Here is a 23,954-nt window from a genome sequence, read left to right on the forward strand (position 1 = left end):
TTTGTCTGATTTAAGTATGACAACACCTGATTTCTTTTGTTTGCCATTAACTTGGAATATCATCTTTCATCCCTTCACTCTAGGCCTGTGTTTGTCTTTAGAGTTGAGGTGTGTTTGCTGGAGGCAGCATATTGTTGGGCCTTGTTTTTAAATCCATCTAGCCACTCTGTGTCTTTTGATTGGAGAATTCAATCCATTTACATTTAGAGTGATTATTGGTATGTGAGGGCTCAATGCTTCCATTTTATTACTTGTTTTCTGCTTGTTCTATATTTCCCTTTTTTCTCATCTGATGAATTTCTGGCTGCCAATTCAGTTTTGTGGCTCTATGATGATTTTCTCATTATTTATCACTTGTGTCTCTGTTCTGATTTTTTGTTTAGTGGTTACCATGAGGTTTGTATAAAAGATCTCATAGATGAGATAGTCCATTTCCTGATAGCCTGTTATTCCCTTAGTCTAAGCCAGTTCCATCCTTTTCCTCGTCCCCTTCTAAGTTGTTGTTGTCACAACTTATTACATTTTGTGTTGTGAGTTAGTAGTTAAAATGAAGTGATTGTATTTATTTTTGATGTTTGCCTTCCCTTTATCATTAGAATTATGATTAAGAGTTTGCTAATCTCTCCTGATAGTGAGTTACAATTTTTTGATTTTGCTGCATATTTATCTCCTGCCTCAAGGCTCTGTAACCCCTTTCTTCTTTTTTCTTTTTTTCAGGTACGAGGGCCTTCTTGATCATATCTTGTAGGGGGAGTCTTGTGGCAATGAACTCCATCAGCTTTTGTTTGTCTGGGAAAGTTTTTATTTCTCCATCATATCTGAAGGATATTTTCACTGGATAGAGCATTCTTGGCTGAAAGTTTTTGTCTTTCAGAATTTTGAATATGTTATTCCACCCTCTCCTAGCCTGTAAGGTTTCTGCTGAAAAATCCACTGGAAGCCTGATAGTGATTCCTTCATAGGTTATTTTTTTCTGCCTTGCTGTCCTTAATATTGTCTCTTTGTCATTGACTTTTGCTGGTTTTACTAATATCTGCCTTGGAGAAGTTCTTTTTACATTGATGTAGTTAGGAGTTCTATTGGCTTTATTTACATGTAATTCCAGCTCCTTACCCAGGTGTCAGAAGTTCTCAGCTATTATTTCTTTGAACAAGCTTTCTGTGTCTTTCTCCCTCACTTCTCCCTCTTGAATACCTATAATCCTTATGTTGCATTTCCTAATTGAGTTGAATATTTCTCAGAGAATTTCTTCATCTTTTTTAAAAAAGTCTTAGTTCTCTCACCTCCTCCATCTGAAACATTTCTGTATTCCTGTCATCTGCATTGCTAATTCTATCCTCCGTAATATCAGCTGTGTTATTTAAGGACTCCAAATTTTTCTTTATCTTTTCCATTGTGTTTTTCATCATCAGCATTTCTGATTGGTTTTTCTTTATAGTTTTAATCTCTTTTGTGAAGAATTCCCTCTGTTCATTAATTTTGTTCCCTATTTCATTGAACTGTCTTTCTGACTTCCCTTGTCACTCATTGAGTTTTTTTTATGATAGCTATTTCTAATTCTCTGTTGTTTATATTATAGATTCCTGTGCCTTCAAGAGTGATTTCTGAGTGTTTGTCTTTTTCTTTCTGGTCTGGATTATTAATATATTTCTTCTTACTACTTGATGGAATGAATTTGTGCCATTGCATAGTGATAGTATCTGGTTTCAGGTTCCACCAACTGCCATGAGTTGGGGGCCAGGAGCTGTATATTCTGAGCCCACCATGATCTCTGTCAGCTGTACCTGTCCAAGCCTAGGTCACTCCTTGGGACCACAGCAGTCCTATGGGCTTTCCCACTGAACGGGAAAACAATTATACAGGGGCTCAGGGCTGCCACTGCCTGCTCCCACAGTCCCGCTGTGACATGCTCCCCCCTTTGGGGCTGAAGTAGTACAATGGGCATTCGCGGCAGCCGGAAGCTCGTTTGCTTGGGTGTGCAGATCTGCCACTGTTTCCTCCTAGGTTGCACCAGCTGTTGTGCTTTGTGGATGGGTCCTCTCCACTGGTTCCAAGCCAGAGCCACTCCTGTGACCACAGGGACTGTGGGCTCTGCCATTGGATGAGAGAGAGAGGGAGAGAGAGAGAGAGAGAGAGCAATCACATGGGGACTCAGGGCTGCTGCTGCCTGCTCCCTTAGTCCGGCCAAGTTGCATACCCCCCTTTGGGGTCACAACAGTACTATGGGCATTTGTGACATCTTGGAGCTCATTTGCCTGGGTGAGCAGAACTGCCACTGTCTGCTCCTAGGTTGCACCAGCCATTGTGTTTGGTGCATGGGGCCTCCCTACTGGATCCACGCCTTATCTGCTCCCTGTGGACTGCATGGCACTGTGGGCTCTCCCACCTGATGGGGAAGCGATCACATATGGGCTCAGGTCTGCAGTCACCTGTTCCTGCAGTTGCGCTGAGTTGTGCTCCCACCCTGGGGGCTGCAAGGGTTCTATGAGTGTTCCAGCTGAGAGAGCAGTCCCGTGCATGTACAGGGCTGCCTGGGGGCCGGAGAGTGCTCACCTATCTCTACCATCTCCCCAGGGGTTAGTCCATCCACCTTCAGATGTATAGCTGTGCAAGTCTCTCAGGCATTCTGATTTGTTGTGTGAGTATCCTCTGCTGGTCAATGAATGTCCGTTTAGTTGTAGTTTGAAGTGGAGGAGACAAAGGGAACAGCTCACTCTGCCAAGTTATTGACGTCACTCCTGCTTGATTCTTATTTTATCATTTCTATCTTTTTGTTCATATTCTCATTTTGTTCATATATCATTTCCCCAATTTTCTTCAATTCTTTGTCCATGTTTTCCTTTAGCTCTTTGAGCGTGTTTAAGACAGTTGTTTTATACTTTTTCTCATAAGCCTGTGCTTTTTTCCCAGACAGTGTCTGGAGATTTATTTTATTCCTTTATATGGGCCCTATTTTCCTCTTTGTTTATATGCCTTGTGATCCATCTTTTGTTGACACTTGGGCATTTGGTAAACTGGCCATCTCTCCTAATGTTTTCAGAGACTGGCTCTGTGTGTGGAAGACCTTCACTAATCCACCTGGATTGATGGCTTAAGGCCTGTTCCAGGCATACGTCTTCCCTGGGCATGTGCATGTGCTTTTTCCTAATTCCTCTGTATACCTGGCTGCTTTTAAATTTATTAATTCCCCTAAGAGCCTCACCCCTGTTTCTTGTAGGTCCTTATTTTTCCTTTTGTATTCCTCAATCAATCAAAGCCTGATGGTCTGTAGTCCCCTGTGTTTTTCACTAGCCATGCCCACTACTTCCTGTGTCTGCCCCTAGCCTGAGATCCCTGCTCCTTTCGGTCATCTGAACTCTGAGATAGATGTCACAGAGACCAATCCCTCAGGTAGCCTACAGATAGGTTAGATCTTGTAAATTCGGTTCTTTCTGGTTCACCAAAGGGAACAGTGGATCAGGCTACCACATTCTCCAAACCAAGCCACACTGGGAGAGGGTAGGACCAGGGTGAGTAAAAGCACCATGAAATTTCCTATTGTTTTAATGTAGCTTTTTCTTGATTGGGCATTTGCTTGTTTGCTAAATCTTTGACTAATTTCCAGAGCTCCTATAAGTTATTTTAGTCAGTTGTCAGTTGTTTATTTAATGTTTCCATAGTGGACCTGGTGCTTTCTAGTCCATCTTGTTGACATCACTCATCTCATCCATTTTTGACATTATCTAATGACTTTCTTTTATGATTCATGAGAACTTAGCACTCTTCTATCTCCCCTCACTTTCCATCCTTCCAAGAGAGTTACACTGAATTCTGGTTAAATTAATATTTAATACTTCTGTTATTATGACAAATTGTTGTCCACTGCTAAGTCAGATATCTTGCCATGATTACATTTCCTTTCTTGAACAACTTTTCCCCCTCTTTGAGGTATTGATTGCTTTTTTACCCTTCCTCTCATTGCTTTGTTCTTTATGAATATTACAAAGTCTTCCTATAACTTTCAGTACCTTTCAGTACATTTTTCCTATCAGTCTTTAAGTGTGTTTGTATTTTCTTTGCCTTCTCTTTTGGAGTCTTCTGCCCTCCTGTTACAATTTGAACTGATTGTTCTCTAATTCTTGTTACATGGCTTTCATCCTGGGACTTTGTATAACCATTACCTAGAAATTCCTTTTTCTTCTCTTCTGTGTTGAATCTCCTGTTTCTGGCTTTCACATTTTGCTATAGCACTGCCTACAGTAACTTCCTAAGAAAGAGAAGATGGGAGGTAAATCTTTTTGACTTCTTGCTTGTCTGAAACTGTCTTTATTCTACCCTGGCACTTGACTGACAACTTGCATAGTTATAAAATTCTAAATTGAAACAGTATTCTCTTAGAGTTTTGAAGGGATTGCTTTATATGTCTTCTAACTTTCAGAGTTGCTTTTGAGAAGTCTCATGTCTTTCTGATTTCCGTTCTTTGCATGTAACTTATTTTTTCTTCATGAAAGCTCTAGCAACCTTTCTTCATTCCTTACCTTTTGAATTATAATCTTGATGTGCCTTAATATGGATCATGTTTTCATTTATCATGCTGGGAATGTTTTAGTAGGTCCTTTTAATCTGAAGACCCCATGTCTGGGAAATTTTTCTCTCTCTCAAAACAATTTCTTTCTCTTGTTTTCTTTGGAATTTCTGTCAGTCAGATGTTGAGCCTCATGGATCGATTCTCTCATTCCTTTGGTTTCTTTTTTTCCTATTGCTCATCATTTTTCCTTCTTAATCTATTTCCTGGCAAACTCTCATATTATTATACTCCATATCCCCTATTAAATGTTTATTTTGGCTATCATTTTAAATTTGTAAGATATTTTTCTTCTTCTTGATTGTTCTTTTTTATTGCCTACTCTTCTTATGAATGCTATCTCTTATTTGAGGATATTAATTTTCTTAAAGTCATCTTCTGTTTCCTTGGTTGCTTTGTTTTATTCAGGTTTCTTCTTTTCTGTTTTTTTGTTTGGGTTTCTATTTTCATGTTGGAGGCTCACCTCAAAAAGCTGGTGATCCTTGGTGTCCATGCGTATTTAAGAGTGAGGCAGTGAGTAAGGCACACTCTGTGTGCATGGACAGGGCTTATTGACTGGTGGCCCTCACTGGGTAATCAGACAACGAGCTGGCTTTTTTATCTGGGGACTCCCTATCTGTGGACCTTTTCTCTGGGGTCATTCAAATTATTCCAGAGATGACTCTTCCAATAATATCTTTCTTGGGATAGGATGTGAGAGGGATGCCTACCTGCTGGTATTACATGAGTTGGCAGAAAAAGGGGCTGAGATCTTACCATCCAGTATGCAGACTTTCATTTTGTGGGTTTTTTTTTTTTTGAGGAAGATTAGCCCTGAGCTAACTGCTGCCAATCCTCCTCGTTTTGCTGGCCCTGAGCTAATATCCATGCCCATCTTCCTCTACTTTATATGTGGGATGCCTACCACAGCATGGCTTTACCAAGTGGTGCTGTGTCCGCACCCGGGATCCGAACTGGCGAACCCTGGGCCACCGAAGTGTAACGTGCGAACTTAACCGCTGCGCCGCCGGCCTGGCCCCCAGACTTTCATTTTGATTTGTCGCTGTATCCCTGCCTTCTAGAGTGCCCTGGTTAAGTTTCTTTAGTTTACTTTCTCCAGAGCATAAACATTCTAGTTGAGAAAGAAAAGTCCACTGGTTATAGAGGAGGAGGGCCTGGGTTCTGTTTACCAGTGCTCTTGCAATAGCTCCAGTCTAAACTCCTTACTTCTGAGAGGCTTTAACAAGATTCTACGATGTGAATGAACCTGCACTGTTTCTTATTGGAATCTCCCTCTTTGGGCACTTGGCTTTCACTTTCTCTGTACTCATAAGCAGTTCACCATTCCATAACTCCTTGTTTTCACATATGAATGTCTCCTTGTTTTATTGAAGATAGAGTTTGTATTTCTGTTTCTCATTCTCCTGCTGTTTTCAGTGTGAATTCAGAGAGGTAAAGAAAGCAGAAAGGTCTTTACTCCACTATCTTAATACTGGAAATCTCTTAGATATTGACTATAAAATTGAATTTGAAGGAGAACCTGTGTTTTAATTGTACAAGGTCATTGTTGCATGTTTTGTAAATATAAGTGATAATATTATTGTGGTATTTTCCTTCAATTAAAAAAATCTAATATTGCTTTTAAGTTGTATATAAAAAATCTTTCTTTTTGATTGACAGGGTGGTGTTGGTATCCAACTACACACAAACCTTGAATATTTTACAAGAAGTATGCAAGCGTCATGGATATGCTTATACAAGACTTGATGGACAAACACCAGTCTCTCAAAGGCAGCAAATTGTTGATAGCTTTAATAGTAAATACTCTTCTGATTTTATTTTTTTGTTAAGCTCAAAAGCTGGTGGTGTGGGACTTAACCTTATTGGAGGATCTCACTTAATTCTCTATGATATTGATTGGAATCCAGCCACTGATATCCAGGTAGGACTATTTATGCATTAAGTAAACATTATAGAATGCCTATTGGGGATACAGTGCCTTCTGGGGATATGAAGATGATGATGATGTTTCATATTGAGCCCTTATTTTGTATCAAGCACTCTGCTAAGTGCTTTACGTCTATTTAATCTTGGCAATAGTCCTACAGGTGTGGATATTATTAACCCTATTTTTCAGATGAATATATGGAAGCTTGTTCTAGATCATATTAGCTTGTAAGAGGCAGTGCAAGGATTCAAACCCAAATCTCTGCGTCTCCAAGCTCTAATTCACTGCACAGATGTGCCTTCAGGGTGTTCATGACAATCAGGGGAAGACAAAAAAGTGTTATAGATGCTATGATCACTGTTTGTGCAAGGTATGGTAAAGATGTAATATTAGCTTATTTAAGAAAATATTTCAGAGGAAGCCTTTGGTTTTCTTCAGAATGTAGTCCATCTTTAGGTGTGTTGAGATTCCTACCTATAGATTTGCATCTCATTTGGTATCTGTGTTAGGGGACTTGAAGACAACCCTCAGGTTTGATGATTCACTGGAAGGACTCACAGAACTGAGGAAAACAGCTATGCTCCTAGTTACAGTTTATTACAGTGGACAGATACAGACTAAAATCAGCAAAGGTAAAAAAGGCACATAGGGCGGAGTCCAGAAGAGACCAGACACAAGCTTCCAGTTGTCTTCTCACTCTGGAGTTGTATGGATAACACTTAATTCTCCCAGCATTGATGAGAGACAACACATATGGAATATTGTCAACCAGAGAAGTTCACTTGAGCCTTGGTGTCCAGAGTTTTTCTTGGAGGTTGGTCATGTAGATATGGAGTACTCAAGCAACTGACTAGTTGCTCAGTCTCCAACCCCTCCAGAGGTCAAATGGGCCCAAGGCCCTCCCAAAATCACATTGTTACCATAAGCTATCGGGTGTGGCCCAAAGCCCCAGGTAAACTAAGATGTTCTTATAAGGCAGGATATTCCAAGAGCTTAGAGTTTATTTTCCAGGACTTGGTTGAAGACCAGACAATTCTTTGGAATGTGCAGGCTTTGAACATCAACCTTTTACTGTACAGTATCATCAATAAATTCTGAAACCACAGGGATCTACCTAGAGCCTGACTTGATTGCTGGTATCCTAGGGATTCTTTAGGGGTGAATCATTAGCTACTTAGATTGGGAATAAACCCTCTATGCCCATGCTATACTTGGTTCTTTGCATTCTTGCTGTCCAAACTCACTGTCCCATTCTTTGATGCACATAGACTCTCTCACAGTTGCGTGGCAGTTATTTTACAATACCACAGTGAGTGTTCATCCATCCCTTTCTTCCCAGGAAAAAGATATGAAGTGGGGAATGCTTGGACATGCCTCCACTTTATTTTTTAAAGCTATAAGTAAAATCTAGACTTCTTAATCTTGAATATATTAATGCAAATTGCTTATGTGGAAAGAGCTATTAGTTTTTACTGTACTCTCAGAATTCTCATTTATTTGCTATAGGCAATGTCTAGAGTATGGAGAGATGGTCAGAAACATCCTGTACATATTTACAGACTTCTAACCACAGGTAATAACCCTTCAGTGTGACAAAAAATGTATTTCTTTTGAATAATTAAAAGTTTTTTTTGTTAATCTGTGCTTCAATATCAAAAATATTGCTATTTTGTTAACTAGTATGCTAATAAACATGTTTTATCCTATGAAAATAGCAGACATAAAGATCTGAGGGAAATCTAATGAATCTTTTCTCTTCAGGTACAATAGAAGAAAAGATCTATCAAAGGCAGATCAGTAAGCAAGATCTTTCTGGGGCAGTTGTAGACCTAACCAAGACATCTGAACATACTCAGTTTTCAGTAGAGGAACTTAAAAATTTATTCACATTACATGAAAGTTCACATTGTGTTACTCATGACCTGCTTGACTGTGAATGTACAGGAGGAAAAGATCATACAGGTTAGTTGTATAATTCTGTTACAAGGGTAAAGTTAATTTGTCTCTCTTTACCAGTTGAAAATATTTAAATACAGAAAAACTAAAATATTTTTCATTTGCATGTGTTAGTTTTCTTTTTACCTCAGGTCATAGAACAACTGTCTGATGGATATTTGAGAAAATATTAATTAGAACCTCATTAGTTCTCTCAACTTAGCTGCTTATTTCTGAAATCAGTTGTGAAAAATTTAACTTATTTGGGAAAATCTTTCAAGTCCTAGTATAATGGCTTTAGAATTAGAAAAATGTTTTTAATCCTTATTTCTGTTTTTAACATACACTTGACAGAATAATCCTACTGTCTGTTTATTTTGTATAGAACTCATTCATGATGGGGTCATACTTTCTAAGGCAGTTAGCATGGGCCACCATACTTCTCAGTACTTGATGAACTGCTAGTACTGCTTAAGGAAGCTGAAAACATCAACCCTCCGGAATTAACACCATTCAAATAGGAACTGGGTCAGGACTAGGACTTGAGCAACCAATGTCCAGTAGTTGGAAGTCACTTGATAAATTGCACTGAGATAGGTTTAAGATGTTAGACTGTACAAGACTGACATGGAAGAATTTATATTTTATATAAATCAACATTTCATCCTCTCTGTTATGTTTTTTCCATTTTATTAATTTCTGCTCTCATCCTTCTCTTACTCTTTCCTTGTATTTATCTAATGTTCTTTTTCTTATTTTTCAAGTTGAATGCTTAGCTTAACATTTTCAGTCTTCTTTTCTAAAAATATTTAAGGCTATGAATTTTCCTTTAAGCTCATAACTTTGATATACAGTCTTTTTAGTATTCAGCTGTGAATATTTTGTATTTTCCATTGTGATTTCTTCTTTAATTCACGAGATATTTAGAAGTATCTTTTAAAATGTATTTTCGTTTTTGTTATTGAATTCTGGCTACTGTGCTGTAGTCAGAAATGTGGTCTGCATGATACTGTTTCTTTGGTAACTATAGAGACCTGATGTGTGGCCTGGGATGTGGTCACTTTGTAAATGTTTCTTTTGTGCATGAAAATCATGTATATTCTCTTAATTACTTAGAGTTCTGCTATGTTAGCCAAATTTTCTGTTACCAAATCAATTTTTTCTTATTTTACAGATTTAAAAATTTACTAATTTAACTTATAAATTCGTAATATATTTACATGGCTCAACTATTTAAAAATATAGAATACATATAGTGAAAACTCTTCTTCCCACAATACCCTCATCTGCCTAATTTCTAGCCCTACTATCCCCTAAGAAACCATTATTAGTTTTTTGTGTATCCTTCTAGATGTATTTTTATGCATGTGCAAGGAACTCCGAATATATATTCTTGCCCAGTTTCCCCCCCAATAAAGGGTATTGTAGCATATGTATAGTTCTGTACCTTCTTCACTTTATAGTGTGTCTTCAGATCTTTCCAGGTCATTATAGAAAGAGTTTCCTCGTTCTTTTTTCCCTCAGCTATATGATCCTCCATTGTATGGATATTCCATAATTTATTTGACCCCACGATGTACAGTTAGATTCTTTCCAGTCAGTGTACATCTTTAGTCATACATCTTTCCCCAATGTTCAAATATATCTATAAGGTAAATTATCAGTGTTACTGGGTCAGAGAATATGTGCATTTGTAGTTTTGATAGACATTGCTAAAATGCCCTCCATTGAGGGCTGTATCATATATACCCCACTAATATTATGCTAAAATGGCTATTTCCTCACAGCTTTGCCTGTTTAGTAGATTATCAAATGTTTGGATTTTTGCCAGTCTGATAGTAAAAAATTAATATGTTGGTCTAGTTTTCTCTTATGAGTGAAGTTGAAATTGAGTATATTTTCCTATGTTTAAGAACTATATTTCTTTATGTGAACCATTTGCTCATATCATTTGCCTATTTTTCTATTAATAACCTAACCTCTTTGTTACACATATCTGTTATTGAAAGAAATACGTTAAAATCTTGCAATATGACAATGAATTTGTCAGTTTCTTCTTATTCTTGCTGTTAACCAATTTTGGCTTTATATATTTTGTATCTTCTTTGTGAAGTTTTTTTTTTTCTTGTTTATTTTATTACGATGTAGTGATTACTTTATCTCTAAATGCCTTTTGCTTTCATTTTGTCTTAACTTAATATATTACTCTGGCTTTTTTATCCAGTCTGGTGTTCTCTTTTAACTAGAGCATTTAGTCTATTAACCTTTATTATAATCATTGACATATTTTGGTTTGTTTCTACTGTCTTTTTGTGTTCTGTTTTTTTTTCCAACAAGGGCCTGTTAGTGGTTAACTCTGTCAATCTTTGATTTTTCAAAGTTTACGTGTTTTTTCTTTCTCTGAAATGCTGTCTTTGCTGGATGTACAATTCTAGTTGATAGGCTTTTTTTTGGTCTGTACTTTCAGGGTGTCATTCTACTGTCGTCTGGATTCTCAAAGCATTCTTGTCATCTCTTCTCTTAAAACGTCAGTGATGTTGAACATTGACAGGATTTTGATGATATTGAGGAAAGACTTAATTTTTTTTAGTTGTGATAAAATTTAAAAAGAATATAAGCTGGCCCTGTGGCCAAGTGGTTAAAGTTCCACATGCTCTGCTTTGGCAGCCCAGGTTTGCTGGTTCAGATCCTGGGTGCGGACTTACTCCACTGTCAGCCATGCTGTGGAGGCAACCCACATCCAAAATAGAGGAAGATTGGCACAGATGTTAGCTCAGGGCTAATCTTCCTCAAGCAGAAAAAGAGGAAGATTGATGTTAGCTCAGGGCAAATCTCCCTCACCAAAAAAGAAAACAGAAAAAAAAATTTTAAGAATTCTTTTTTTTTTGGGAGGAGGATTGTTGCTGAGCTGCATCTAACTGTAACGGAGGCTGGGAAATGTGGCTAAATGTCCTGGAGGAAAGGGAAATGGATTTAGTAGATAACTACCATCCTCTGCTATTCTTGATTTGCTTACAGTGCTTTGCATAATTTAGCTCTTGAAAGGGTGCTTCACCTAACATTACTCAACTTCTCTTCTTGCATTATTCTTGGCCTTTGCTCTAATTGCATTAGGCTCCTATCAGTTCCTCAACTGTGCCAAATGTCTCTTCTCTTTCACAGCCTTTGTAAGTCCTCCTGGAAAGCTGTGCCTCTCTTCACCATCTAGTTCTTGCCTTCTCATCCTTCAGATCTTAATAAAACAGGTCAGCTTCTCTTGTTATATGTGCTCATAGTCCCCTGTATCTTAACTTCGTACTCTTAACCTCTGTTTGTAATACAGCTTGACAGTCCCTTATCTTCAATTTTGAAATCCAGAAAGTTTGAAAGACCAAAAGTTTTTTGTTTTTTTTTCATAAAATTGCAACAAACTTATTTGGTGGCAGAAACCTTAGCTGAATTGATGTGAACTTATCAATAATCTTTAACCTATTTCATAAGACTGTTCATTTGAATTGTTGCAGAATAATAATGAGTTTAATTATGGAGTGCTGTCCCAGATTGTTCCAGTTATATTCTGAATTTGGAAACATATCTGGCCTCAAAGGCTTTAGATAGTAATTGTAGACCTGTAATACATCTCTGGATGATTATTCATTTAATGTATCTCTCCCACAAGACCATGAGGTCCTTGAAATCAGAGACCATGCCTATTTTTGTTCATCATTCTTGTCCCCAGTGCTTAAATCAGCATGTAGTAAATAATTTATAAATATTTGTAGAAGGAATGAATTAATTGAATTATTTTAACTTGAACTATAGTGATCAAATGTAGTAAATCACATAAACTTATAAAGTAAAAAAAGTATTGTATATAGTACAATATTAATTGGTCTAAGGAGTTTCTCATTGTTTTACTTATTTCAGGTGATGCATTGGAAAAATTCCCTATCTCTAGAAGTTGTCAGCTTGGTCCACATCCACAGAAGTCTCACTCCCTGAAACCTCTCTCCATGGCACAGCTGAAGCAATGGAAGCATTTTTCTGGAGATCATTTAAGTCTTACAGATCCTTTTCTTGAAAGAATAAGAGAAAATGTGTCATTCTTTTTTCAGAATATAACCAATCAAACTACTGCTATATAATGAGAGGTTACTTTATGACATGCCCTTACTCACCTTTATAAAAATATTAACATAGTAATTAAATGTAATTTTTGAAAACTAATAGAATCATTTTAATTATACTATAGGTTGTTGCAAATGTATCATAGTTTTGATACAATAAGGAAAACGGTTTGAGTTGTTTAAAGTTTTGTGTATATTCTTAAATTTGAAACATTAAAGACATACTTCTGTTATTCTATAATTGTTTATTAATAATTCAATAGTTAATGCACCTTTATTAAGTACCTACTAAAGAAGTTTCATAAGGAATATAAAAAGGTAAAATACCTAGTCTCTGTCTTTGGGAAATCGAATCTGATTAGGAATATTAGACATAGATCTGTGAGACAGTTGAAAAACCTGATAAATTTAAAGTACAGCTCAAGGGAGACTAGGATCGCAAATGAAGATGTTGGATCGAACAGTTGCTGCAGGGCAGTTTGAGTGAGAAGGGTCAGTCGGTGGGGCAGCAGAGGAAGGGTTCTTAGACGCTTCAAGGCACTAGTTCCTCCTTTGGGACCTCAGACGCGGGAGACTGGAAGCCTAGGTCTGGCAGACATTGTTTGTATATGGAATCGTGGTTCCACCACCATCATGTCAGGAGTTGTCTGGAGTAATTTTTGACATTAAAAAGAGAGTTTTAATATGCAAAGCAAGCTTTAGAAGACTGAAGTCTGCAAAGAAAAAGGAGTTGCTCTTTTAATCTCCAGTTGAGGCTTCTGTAATCAGCTTTTCCTTCCATTTAGGAAAATTTCTTTTAGACTGAACATCGTCTTGAGGTGTTGAATAAAGACTCAATTATATATCATCAAATCTGAATTCTTTAGATTTGTAGTGCCTTACCTGAGCAGTTGTACATATATAGGATTCATGAACAGGCAGTTTGGGATCAAATTTGTCAGTGAGGAAGTAGTCAACTAATAATAAGCAAAATTGGTGTTTCTTGGCCCGTTGTATAGGCCCCATACAGGAAGCTTTACATACGAAACTTCTTTCAGTATATATCTTGCATCATGTTATTCTCAGGTGTAAAATCCTTTAAAAAAAAATGATAAGGGACTAGCACCTTTATTGTCTGTCTTAACTATAGTGGATGTTAGAGTGTGTGGCCCAGCTTGCCCTCTTCAGGACCACAATGCTCATTTCCCTCAGCTGCCGGGAGAGTTGCCTAGGACCACTCATGGCCAAATCTCTCCCTAAAAATAACCCTCTGCTGAAAGGAGCTGCCTCACCTAGGGTTACGCTCCCCCCCGAGGCTGGCTGGCATGCAGTGATTTGTTGATGCAAGGTAGAAAGACCCAGCTCCCTTGCCTCAGTTTGGGACAACTCTAAAGGACCATTTCAGCTCCAGAGCTCCAGGCCTTTGTTGCAGCTTCCTTGCAGTCCAGCTTCTCTCTGTCCAGTCCTGCTTCTCTCCCTCTGTTACAGTTGTTGTTCCTAAGAGCACTTCCCAACAAACTACCTGCATGCAAATCTGCCTCAGTCTGGTTTCCAGGGAACCTGACCTAAGACACTATCCACAGGGGAATTACTGAGGAAAAACATTTTAATAACTATAATTGATGGCATCCAAGTATAAATACTTGTTGGCAGAATAATCATTTAATGGAATGAGGTGATAATATGAAAGTTAAAAGAAAGTATGTTTTGCTTTATGCCATATTTAAAAAATAGACGATGCCAAAATGAATTACTATTTTTACGTTCATGATATTGTGCAACCATCACCACTATCCATTTTCAAGAGAGTACTATTCTTAATGTCTCCCTTTCCCACTTTCTGGTCACTGTCAACCCAAAGCTGTTGGCCTCTATCCCCCAACACTCAAGGCCTCTATCCCAGTGACAGGCTAGTTGACAAATACAGTGAACTCTTTTCAATATTTATCTTGACCTCTGTTCACATCAGGTAGTGGTGAACACTTCCTTCTTGAGACTGTTGCCTTCATTAAATTTTGATTAAATGATTAAATTCATTTGTCATTCCACAAATATTTGTTGAGTACCTAGTACATGTCAGACATTGTTCTAGGGGTCATGCATACAACAATGAATAAAACAGGCAAAGCCTTTGTCCTCGTGGTGCTTTCATTTTGGCACCATATACATACATATTATATATCATTTGTATATACATATACACATATGTAATATGGCACATGATGATAAGTGCTATGAAGAAAGATAAGCAGAATAAGGGAAGTATTAAACAAAGTGGAGACGGGCATTGATTTTTTTATTTTTCCCCGAGGAAGATTCTCTCTGAGCTAACATCTTTGCTAATCTTCCTGTATTTTGAATGTGGGTCTCTGCCACAGCATGGCTGACTAGGGTGTAGGTCCGTGCCCAGGATCAGAGCTTGTGAACCTGGGTTGCCAAAGTGGAACACACCCAACTTAAACACTACTCCACAGGGCCAGCCCCAGGGGATTGCTGTTTATATAGGGTGGATTTATGCAGAGACCTAAAAAAAGTGAGGGATTGAGAACCATAACATTCTCTGGGAAAAATGTACGAGACAGAAGCAATCTCAAGTGCAAAGGTCTTGAGACAGATGAACGTGTTTGAGAAACAGCCAGAGGCCATTGTGGAGAGACTAAGAAGATGGTAAAAGATGAGGTCAAAGAGGTGATGGTGGTGGGGGAGAGCAAATGTAATGGGGCATTGAAGACCATTTTGAGAGCTTTCACTTTTACTCTGAGGCAGATGGAAAACCGTTGGAATTTGAGCCAAGGAAAGACATGATCTGAGTTGCTTGTGATGAGAATAGACTATGATGGAACGTGGAGTGGAAGCAATGAAATCAGGAGTCTATTGCAATAATCCAGTCAACAGGTGTTGGTGATTTAGCCCAAGTGGTAGCAGTGAATTGTTACAGTTTTGATTATATCCAGTTTGATATGCCTATTAGATATCCAGTGGAGAGGTCAAATAAGCAGTTTGGTATATGAGATGAGTTCAGAAGCATTATTCAAGGCTGGAGATACATTTGGGATTTGTCAGCATATAGGTGGTATTTAATAAAGTCAAAAGATTGGATGATATTACCTAGGTAGTAAACGTAGCTAGAAAAAAGATAAAACAACTAAATCTCATAGTGATACAAATAATAATGGCTAACATTTATTATGTGTTTATTACTGTCTTCTAAATGCTGAGTGCCTTGTGTGCATTATTAATGTACGAGATAGAGTTAGTATTGTCTTAGATGAACTGAGTTTCCCCATCTGTTCAACGATATGTCCAAGGGTAGTTGCAAAACTTGAATGAAATAATATATGGCTAATGAGGTAGAGAAATATTATCTTGGTTGCTTGCATCAGAATTCCTCTTAGTCTTTGTTTGGAAAAACACCCTATTAAAACTTGAGTGAGCCTCTCAAGACCTTGGGTATTGCTTGGTGTTAAAGTGTTATAGAGGGAGAAAAATTTGGCATTTTGGAGGCAGTTTGAGAGGGAAGGGTGAGGAGAGAGAAAAATGAGAATATGGAGGGATGCTGGGACTGGGTTAGGTAAGAGAGACTCCTAGTGATGGGAACCAGGGAGGGTATTTGAATTACGGTTGTTCTCCATTTGATTGTTTGTAAGTAATGTGGGAAGCAACTCTCCCTTCCTCTGTCCCCCACTGTGAAATCTTGCTGAAATTTCAGAATAGACGCTGAGTTTCCTGCGGGGATCCATGTGACATGGGACAAAGGCAGCATGCATGACACAGGAGCCCAGAGGTTGAGAAGCAGATGATGGTAAACCCTTGGGAACTGAGGAAGGCTTTGGATTCTAACAGGCCAGGGATTTGTGAGAGTTCAAACTCAATTAATCCAACGGTTAAAGGGTAGCCAGTTAACATTTGGCTTGCAGATGTATAGCACCTTTTCTGTGGCAGATGCTCAATTTATAAGAATTCCCTTCTTTTTTCCCTTTTCTGTACTCCCAGTCCATAGCTCTGCTTTGTAGTACTTAACTTATTGTCTGTAACTGCTTATTTACCTGGCTCCCTCTCCCATAGGCTAAATTCTTCGAGGACAGGGATATTATCTTTTATTTCATCCTAGTATCTCAGGACCTTGGATGGTCTCTGGCACAAAACAGCTGCTTTTAAGTAGGAGAATGAACGAATGAGGTACTTTACCTCTTTTTCTTCTTTAACTGCCATGATCAGATTCTTTGCTCATAGATCTCAGTTTTAAGGTATTTTTTAAGCTAACTGCTGAGCATAGAGCTGTGCTGGACACTGAAGAAAGCAGAGCCAGCAATTTTTTCTTGCCTTCTTGCAGCATACAGACGTCCCTTTTTGCTTCCATGATTTCTATCAGTCTGCTGCACGAGCTGACCAAAGCTGTCGGTGCAAAGGGCAATAACAATTGAGTCACACACATAATTCATTTATAATTACACAAATAGACCTTTGACACATCTTCACTTGAAAATGTTCTTGCTCTAAATGACAATGTAAATACATTTTAATCATGTTCTCATTAAGACTGACTCACTAATGATGAATTAAAATGTGAGCAGCTCTGATCTGCAGAACTCAACTTCCCGACAGCCTATCCATCCATTTAATGGTTTACTACTGTCTTAACTAGTGCTCAAGGTCAGAGAGTTAAATACACTCATGTCAGTTACTGGTTCTAACAGGGCTTTAAGAGACTTAAACCTCCTATATTAGAGGTGTAACCCAGGCACTACTTATGATCAGTCATATTGTCTTCAGCTTATTAATTTTGTTGAGGAAACAACTACTCTTTAAAGTACGCTGATAGGTCTTTATTGGAGAGTTGGAGCTGGCAGGGATTGCTGGCAAGGAATCAAAGTAGGAAACTATGGCTTTCTTATTGTTGCTGTTTTAAACAGCTGTGAAATAATAGATAATTCTCTTGATTTACTATTTATAGGGCACCAGTAATCTAGACCGTGATGCAAAATGAACAGATGTCCTGTGCCCAGTATTTTTAGAAATATTGACATAAGTACACACCAGGAATAAAAATTACATGGTCCTACTGAGGCTCAGAGAGGCTGCCCAAGGCCAGACACTTATTAGCTTCTCTTGTTTCAGCACCATGAGTATCTGACCCCAAATATTATTTCTGAGCCCATGGCGTACCAGGAACTGAGCAATATTGTCCATATGAAACTATCAGCTTTATTAGCAAAGGGGTTTGGAATCATCTATTCTGTACAGATGTATGATGTTTTTCTATAATATATATTTGTCCTAGTAAAATTTTATACAGTAATGTTAATGAAACATTTTCTTGGCATAATATCATAACAGTGTAATATAAAGGCATTACTATTACGTTTATAAATTTTGTACAAATCATGGTTTCTTGATGAGTGGGACTATGACAAGTCTGAAGTGGGACAAGTTTTTGTTCATTGTCAGCTTCCATTAATATATCAGTTGTGTTTAATTTTAATATATTAAAATTTAAAGGAAAATAACCAGTTGATTTTGTAGTTGATTTTTTTTATTAATGCTTTACTTGTTTTTGTAAGCCTGTTTTTGGTCTCATTGGTAAAATCTATCTTATTTATATTTGTTAATCAATTCTAATACTGTAACTGATGAGAGTCATCTGAAAACTTAGTAAAACGTTTTTCCATTGACATGTAAATGATCTAGTCTGAGGTACTCAGCTCTGAAATAATGTTTTTATAGCATCTATAGGTATATAGCTTGAAGCATAGCAATCTTTGTTAGAGCCAACATGTTTCTGGAAGGTTGTGTGTTATTTGGCGAAATATAAAAGAGCTCATCATAAATCTCAGATGTGGGCATTGTTATGGTAGGTTTTTTCCAGACTTGTGCCTGTTTGTGGCTTGCATGCATACTCTATCTGTGCGATCATGGGCACTCATGAATGATGAAGCCACATTTGGCTCCTTAGAAAATTCTAATCAAATAATTGTGAAAAGTGAGCACTGAAGAGAGAGAAAAAGGGGGAAAAGAAAACAAAGAATGGGCTGGTGGTTCCTTTTGTCATATCAAAGCCAAATTCCTCTATCTGATTATCAGGGCCATTTTAATGTGACTATTTAAATTATACAACTTTATTTCTTCCTTCTATGCAGCATGCTCCCCACCTCCCTACCCCCAGTTACGATGACTGGCTCCCTGCTCATACGCACCACCTGACCCGCCTCTGCCTGTCTCTGCGTCCAAGCTTGTCGTTGCCTGCTGCCTCCGTTATTTAGGTCGGCTCTGTCCTGTCAGGCTCTCTTGAAGGCCCACCTCGTTTGTGAAGCTTTTTCCAACTATTTCAGTCTTTATTCATGGATGTTTTTTCTAAACATCTTTTAAAGCTTTTTTAAGAAGTCCACCATAGTGTGGTGCTTTTGTGTTCTATTTCACTGACATCAGGGTTGACCCTGGAGTCATAGGCTCCTTTTGGGGAGGCATATGTGTCTTTCATTTTATAGTTTTGTACATAGCAAGGATTATTGCTAGACTAACATTGATTTCAATACATTTTTTAATTGATCAATTGATATAGAAGTAGCTGAACTATTATAATTTGAAGATTGTTAGGTTTGTGTTGAAATGTCCAAAGACTTAACATTAGTCAAGGTATCTGGGATGAAGTTGTAAATGGGGTTTGAAATGCATTTTGCTGTTTTAGCTCAAATTATTTATATCAGTAAGAGCAATGATTTAAAAGAAATTCTCTCTATATGGTCTTTAAGCAGTAATATTAGTCCTTTATTTGTAACTGCTATTTTAACCTTCCTTACATAAATCCGGAGTTTTCTTACCTAACCTGAAGCGATAAAATTTCATTTAGTCCAGACTAGAGGATTGTGGCAATTTAATATATGTCTTGTTCTCCAGGACTTGACTTCTATGGCTAGTTAAAATTGTTTCAACTTTCCAAGCCCTCCAGCTCTACGATACACTTGAAAGGGGGTGGTTTGAAAAGGACAGGGCAGCCTGCGACTGGAATGGGTCTCATATGCAGTATAATTCCTTCCACCTGTTCTTCTCATGCTGGCGCTTTAAAACCCTGCAGGAAACATGAACTATTTCAGGACTAAACCAGCTTCTCAGACCCTGAGAAGGGGGCTTTGTGGACCTTTGTTTGAAAGCAGTGTCGACTTCAGTCCTTTTACCCTGTGTGGATCAGGGTGCTTTTGTGGAAGGACGTGACTGACCAGCTAAGCCAGGGATTGCAAGCTATGGCCTGCAGGCTAGATCAGGCCCAGTGCCTGTTTTTGTATATAAAGTTTTATTGGAACACAGCCACACTCATTTGTTTACTGGCTGTGGCTACTTCTGTGCGACAAAGGCAGAGTTGAGTAGTTGCATCAAAGACTTGGTGGCCCACCAAGTAGAAAATATTTACTGTCCTTTACACAGAGCCTTTCCCAACCCTTGATCTAAGATACTGTTGTGCTGGTGAGTACTGGATACAGCGCATGCACTGGAGTGGGGAAGATTCTAACCAAACTTAATAGGATGGTTTTGGGTAGGCCAGAGTTTATGGTCTCTGACAAAGAAAACTTTCATGGGAATGAGATTTTGAAGGATGAATTCAAATCTTTGAGGGCATAGTCCTTGTAATCCCTGAATGTTTTTCTTTAGAATGAGTCATTCTCTTGGTTCTGAGTAAACTAAGGAACCTGGGATTAATATTTTGCTTAATACTCCTCCCAGAAGTAAATTTGACACAAAGCTTTTCAACTTTTGGATTGAATTGAAAGGGTCAGAAAATATATTTCTCAGCTTTTAGAATCTGAATGATATATTAAGGGGTTTTAAAATGACAGGCTTTGGCATGAGTGAGGTTAAATTTCTTTTCCAACTAGTTAACGAGGATCTAGCCTGTTAATTAGGCTAATTATCACCTGTTCAGGGCAAAAATGCACTCAAGACTCTTGGCTTAAGCAGCAGGCTCCCTTGCGTGCTGTATAAAAGTCCTCAGGGGAGGTTTTCAGCCTTCATCTGTGAGCCACACTTGAGCCTGAAAAGTCGAATTTAGTAAATGAAACCTTTCTAATCTTAGGTCTTTGTGGCTTCTTGATATAAATCGTGCTCATGTTTTATATATAATCGGAAACAGGCCACTCTCAGAGTCTAGCCTAATTTACATAATCTGGATATTAGTATTATGGAATATTTTTGTTTCAGGATATAGCTTATTCATTGAGTCAAAGTTTTTCTTTGGCCTTTGTATACATACACTTGCAGAAGTATTTGGAAGGAGGTGGCCAAGGAACCCTGAGTGTCTTCATAGTTATTATTTAGCTGTCAGTGTACCTTTTCGATTATTCAATTTAGAGAAAATAATGAGATGTTTATTTTCCATGCAGTTTAAAGTTGGATATTTTATTTAAACCTGTATATGGTACTTTGAAACTTCATAGAAATAAGATGAACAGGATTGCTGTGGAATAATCTTGCGGCATTTTATGTGGATTTAGTGCCTGTTTCGCATGAATAAGTCGTTTGTCTAAAAGCAGTGTTGTATATTTTCACTCAGATCTTTCCTAGGCCAAATGCAACATAAGCATCTCACAGTTTTTTTTTTTTAAAGATTTTATTTTTTCCTTTTTCTCCCCAAAGCCCCCCCGGTACATAGTTGTATATTCTTGGTTGTGGGTCCTTCTAGTTGTGGTATGTGGGACGCCGCCTCAGCGTGGTTTGATGAGCAGTGTCATGTCCGCGCCCAGGATTCGAACCAACGAAACACTGGGCCGCCTGCAGCGGAGCGCGCGAACTTAACCACTCGGCCACGGAGCCAGCCCCAAGCATCTCACAGTTTTGATGCTTATGGATACTGAATTTGTTACCGTGGCAGAATTTCTCCAGCTTCTCCGTTTTGCTTTGTCACCCTTTAGGGCAACTTTTTATGTAAGATGCTCACGTGAATTCATTGAGCTTTGAAGGTGCTCTTCAGTGATTGTCTTTTTTTGCCTTTTTATGTGCTTCTTTGTTTAGGAAAATGATTGTTTTTCAGTTATATGTGCAGCTCAGCAGAAATTTGTACGGTGACCCTCCTGGGCAAAGACCCCATCATATTCTGTTTTCATTTCATCTCTTAGTGTATTACTATAGAATTATTAAATTATAATAATTAAAAAAGGAGGCTGCTATTCCAAAGAAACTGCCTCTGCATTCGCAGTATTTGAGTAGCTTAGAAATTGTTGAAAGAAATTCATTAGTACATTGAGCTGTTTTGCTGGGAATCTTGGACAACTTTGCATTGTTTTCACAGTCCTATATTCTGTGTTTATTCATAAAGACCAGCAATACCTGTCACTTCAGTTTTGCAGCATCAGTTAAGTTTTACAATAATAATTTTGAATCAGTCAACACCTTTGTTTCACAGTTTTGAAAGATAATTTAATGGCATGATTATTTAACATTTTGACAAAATTTAGCTTACTCTTATATTAAAATGTCATTGTAGCACACTGGATCTTGCTCATTGCTGTGCTTTTTTTGCAGATGTAAATTTGTATGATTTATGAATTTGACAAGACTGGTCCAAGGTGTCTTGTAGAGAAGATAAGAAATATTGTTTGATTGTTTAATTAAAATATTCATTTTGAATAGTGAAAAATTTCAAAAACAAAGAAGCACTTTGGAAGATGTTAACATATGGCTGTATTTACTTCGGATTCCTTCTTTTTAAAAACAACAAAATGTACAATTATAGTTAACACGCTCTCCCACAGGCACACCTTAACCCCTCTTCTCAGAAACAAGCAGTAGCCACAAATATAATGTCATGCATGTTTTTGCACGTGGACTTCATGTTTATATTTAATACTTGCCCTTTTATTGAAAAATTTTATATAAATGGTACAATTCTGTGCCTAACTTGTTTTCATGCAGTTACAGTTTTGAGATTGTTTAGCCCATACTGATAAATGTAGCCTGAGATGATTCATTTTAGCTGCACTATGATATTCCATTTTATGATTAAACCCATTACTTATCTATTCCCTAGCTGATGGACATTCAAGATTGGTTACGTTTTAATGGGGGTGACTCTTCTTACCTACCTGTGCTTGTTCTTGAGCTTCTCCATTGTGTAGAACTAGACTGGGCTCTCTGGAGAAAGGGAGAGGTAGGACATCTACAGCTTTCAAAAGCATTGCTAAAGCAATTATATTCCAAATTATCCTGAACTGGAGAGATGAGAAAAGAACGTTAAAATATACTAGTGATGCCTCTTACTGGATTTTAAAAATTATAAAGTTTTTTAAAGTGTCAAAGATATCAAAATACTTTTACTTCATATAAGTGGGATGTGTGTAGATTTTTTATTAAGTTGCTAATAAATTGAAAGAAATTCACCTAATAGGCTTTGAAATTTTTAAAAGTAACATTTAAAAACATAATTTGAAGAAGAGTATAGAATCTCCTGTTAGGATATTTCCTTCTGTAGTAATAGAGAAAGATAAAGTTAAGGACGTAACTCAAAATGGAAGTTACATATTTTGACATAACTTGTCTGCCCTTTAGGCATTCAGAAACAGACATTGCTAACAGAGTTTCTCTAGGGCAGAGTATCTATTAAGATAGTACTATTAATCATATAATAATACTTCAGCTCCCTACTAGTTCTTTAGTTTAACTTTGTACATAACGCCTAGCGACACCCCATGAGCGTTTCCAGTTTTTGTTATATATCTAATAATGAGAACATTTAGTGTACTACCTTCAAAATTTTAAGTCTAGAGATGTGGATTTTAGTCTTGGCTCTGTTATTACAAATCATGTCATGAGTGATTACAGAGAAGAAGATCCCCTACCAGATTAACTGGGAGAACAAAGCCCAGAGTCATTCTGAGTGTGCTAAGGAGGAAACAGCACATATACCAGTAAATAAAAAAAACCTACTTCAAGTAGATCAGGAGTATTAGAAAATGCTTAGTGTTTAATTTATGAATCCTTATAAATTTACACTAAAAGATGAACTCTGAACCTTTTTTTTGGTGAGGAAGATTGGCCCTGAGCTAACACCTATTGTCAATCTTCCTCTATTGTGTATTTGTGATGCTGCCATAGCATAGCTTCATGAGCAGTGTGTAGATCCTTGCCCAGGATCCAAACCTGCGAACCCCAGGCTGCCGAAGCGGAGCACACGAACTTAACCACTATGCCACTGGGCTGTTCCCTGAACTGACTTTTATATCACAGTCAGCTCCTTGAAAAAGGGCTTTACGCCAAAAAGTTTTAGCATGATAGACATCTCAATCCCTGGAACCCAGGAACTTCACAGTGACAATATCTCTTGGTAGGAACTGCTGAGGTGTTATGTGTAACAGTCTACATTTAAAATCATTCCCCTCGAAATGTTCAAATCATTGCTACATTGTCTTCTAATTCCCACCTTGCTGTTGAGAAGTCTAGTATCATTTTGATTTCTTTT

The 23,954-nt window shown here is 37.7% G+C and overlaps 1 protein-coding gene across 4 annotated transcripts in view; it reads left to right on the top strand.

Moving 5' to 3' along the window:
• RAD54B (RAD54 homolog B) overlaps positions 1-14,865 on the top strand; it is a 112,881-nt gene extending 98,016 nt beyond the window's left edge. For all 4 annotated transcript variants that reach the window (XM_046642713.1, XM_046642711.1, XM_046642712.1 and 1 more), the window contains 4 exons: positions 6,224-6,485; positions 7,998-8,064; positions 8,253-8,453; positions 12,333-14,865. In XM_046642713.1, the coding sequence (XP_046498669.1) occupies positions 6,224-6,485; positions 7,998-8,064; positions 8,253-8,453; positions 12,333-12,550 (748 nt within the window). In that variant the 3' untranslated portion in view covers positions 12,551-14,865. The remainder of the gene's footprint in view (positions 1-6,223; positions 6,486-7,997; positions 8,065-8,252; positions 8,454-12,332) is intronic.
• The last annotated feature ends 9,089 nt before the right edge of the window (positions 14,866-23,954 follow it).

This window comes from Equus quagga, chromosome 16, assembly GCF_021613505.1.
Source record: "Equus quagga isolate Etosha38 chromosome 16, UCLA_HA_Equagga_1.0, whole genome shotgun sequence".
Taxonomy (NCBI): domain Eukaryota; kingdom Metazoa; phylum Chordata; class Mammalia; order Perissodactyla; family Equidae; genus Equus; species Equus quagga.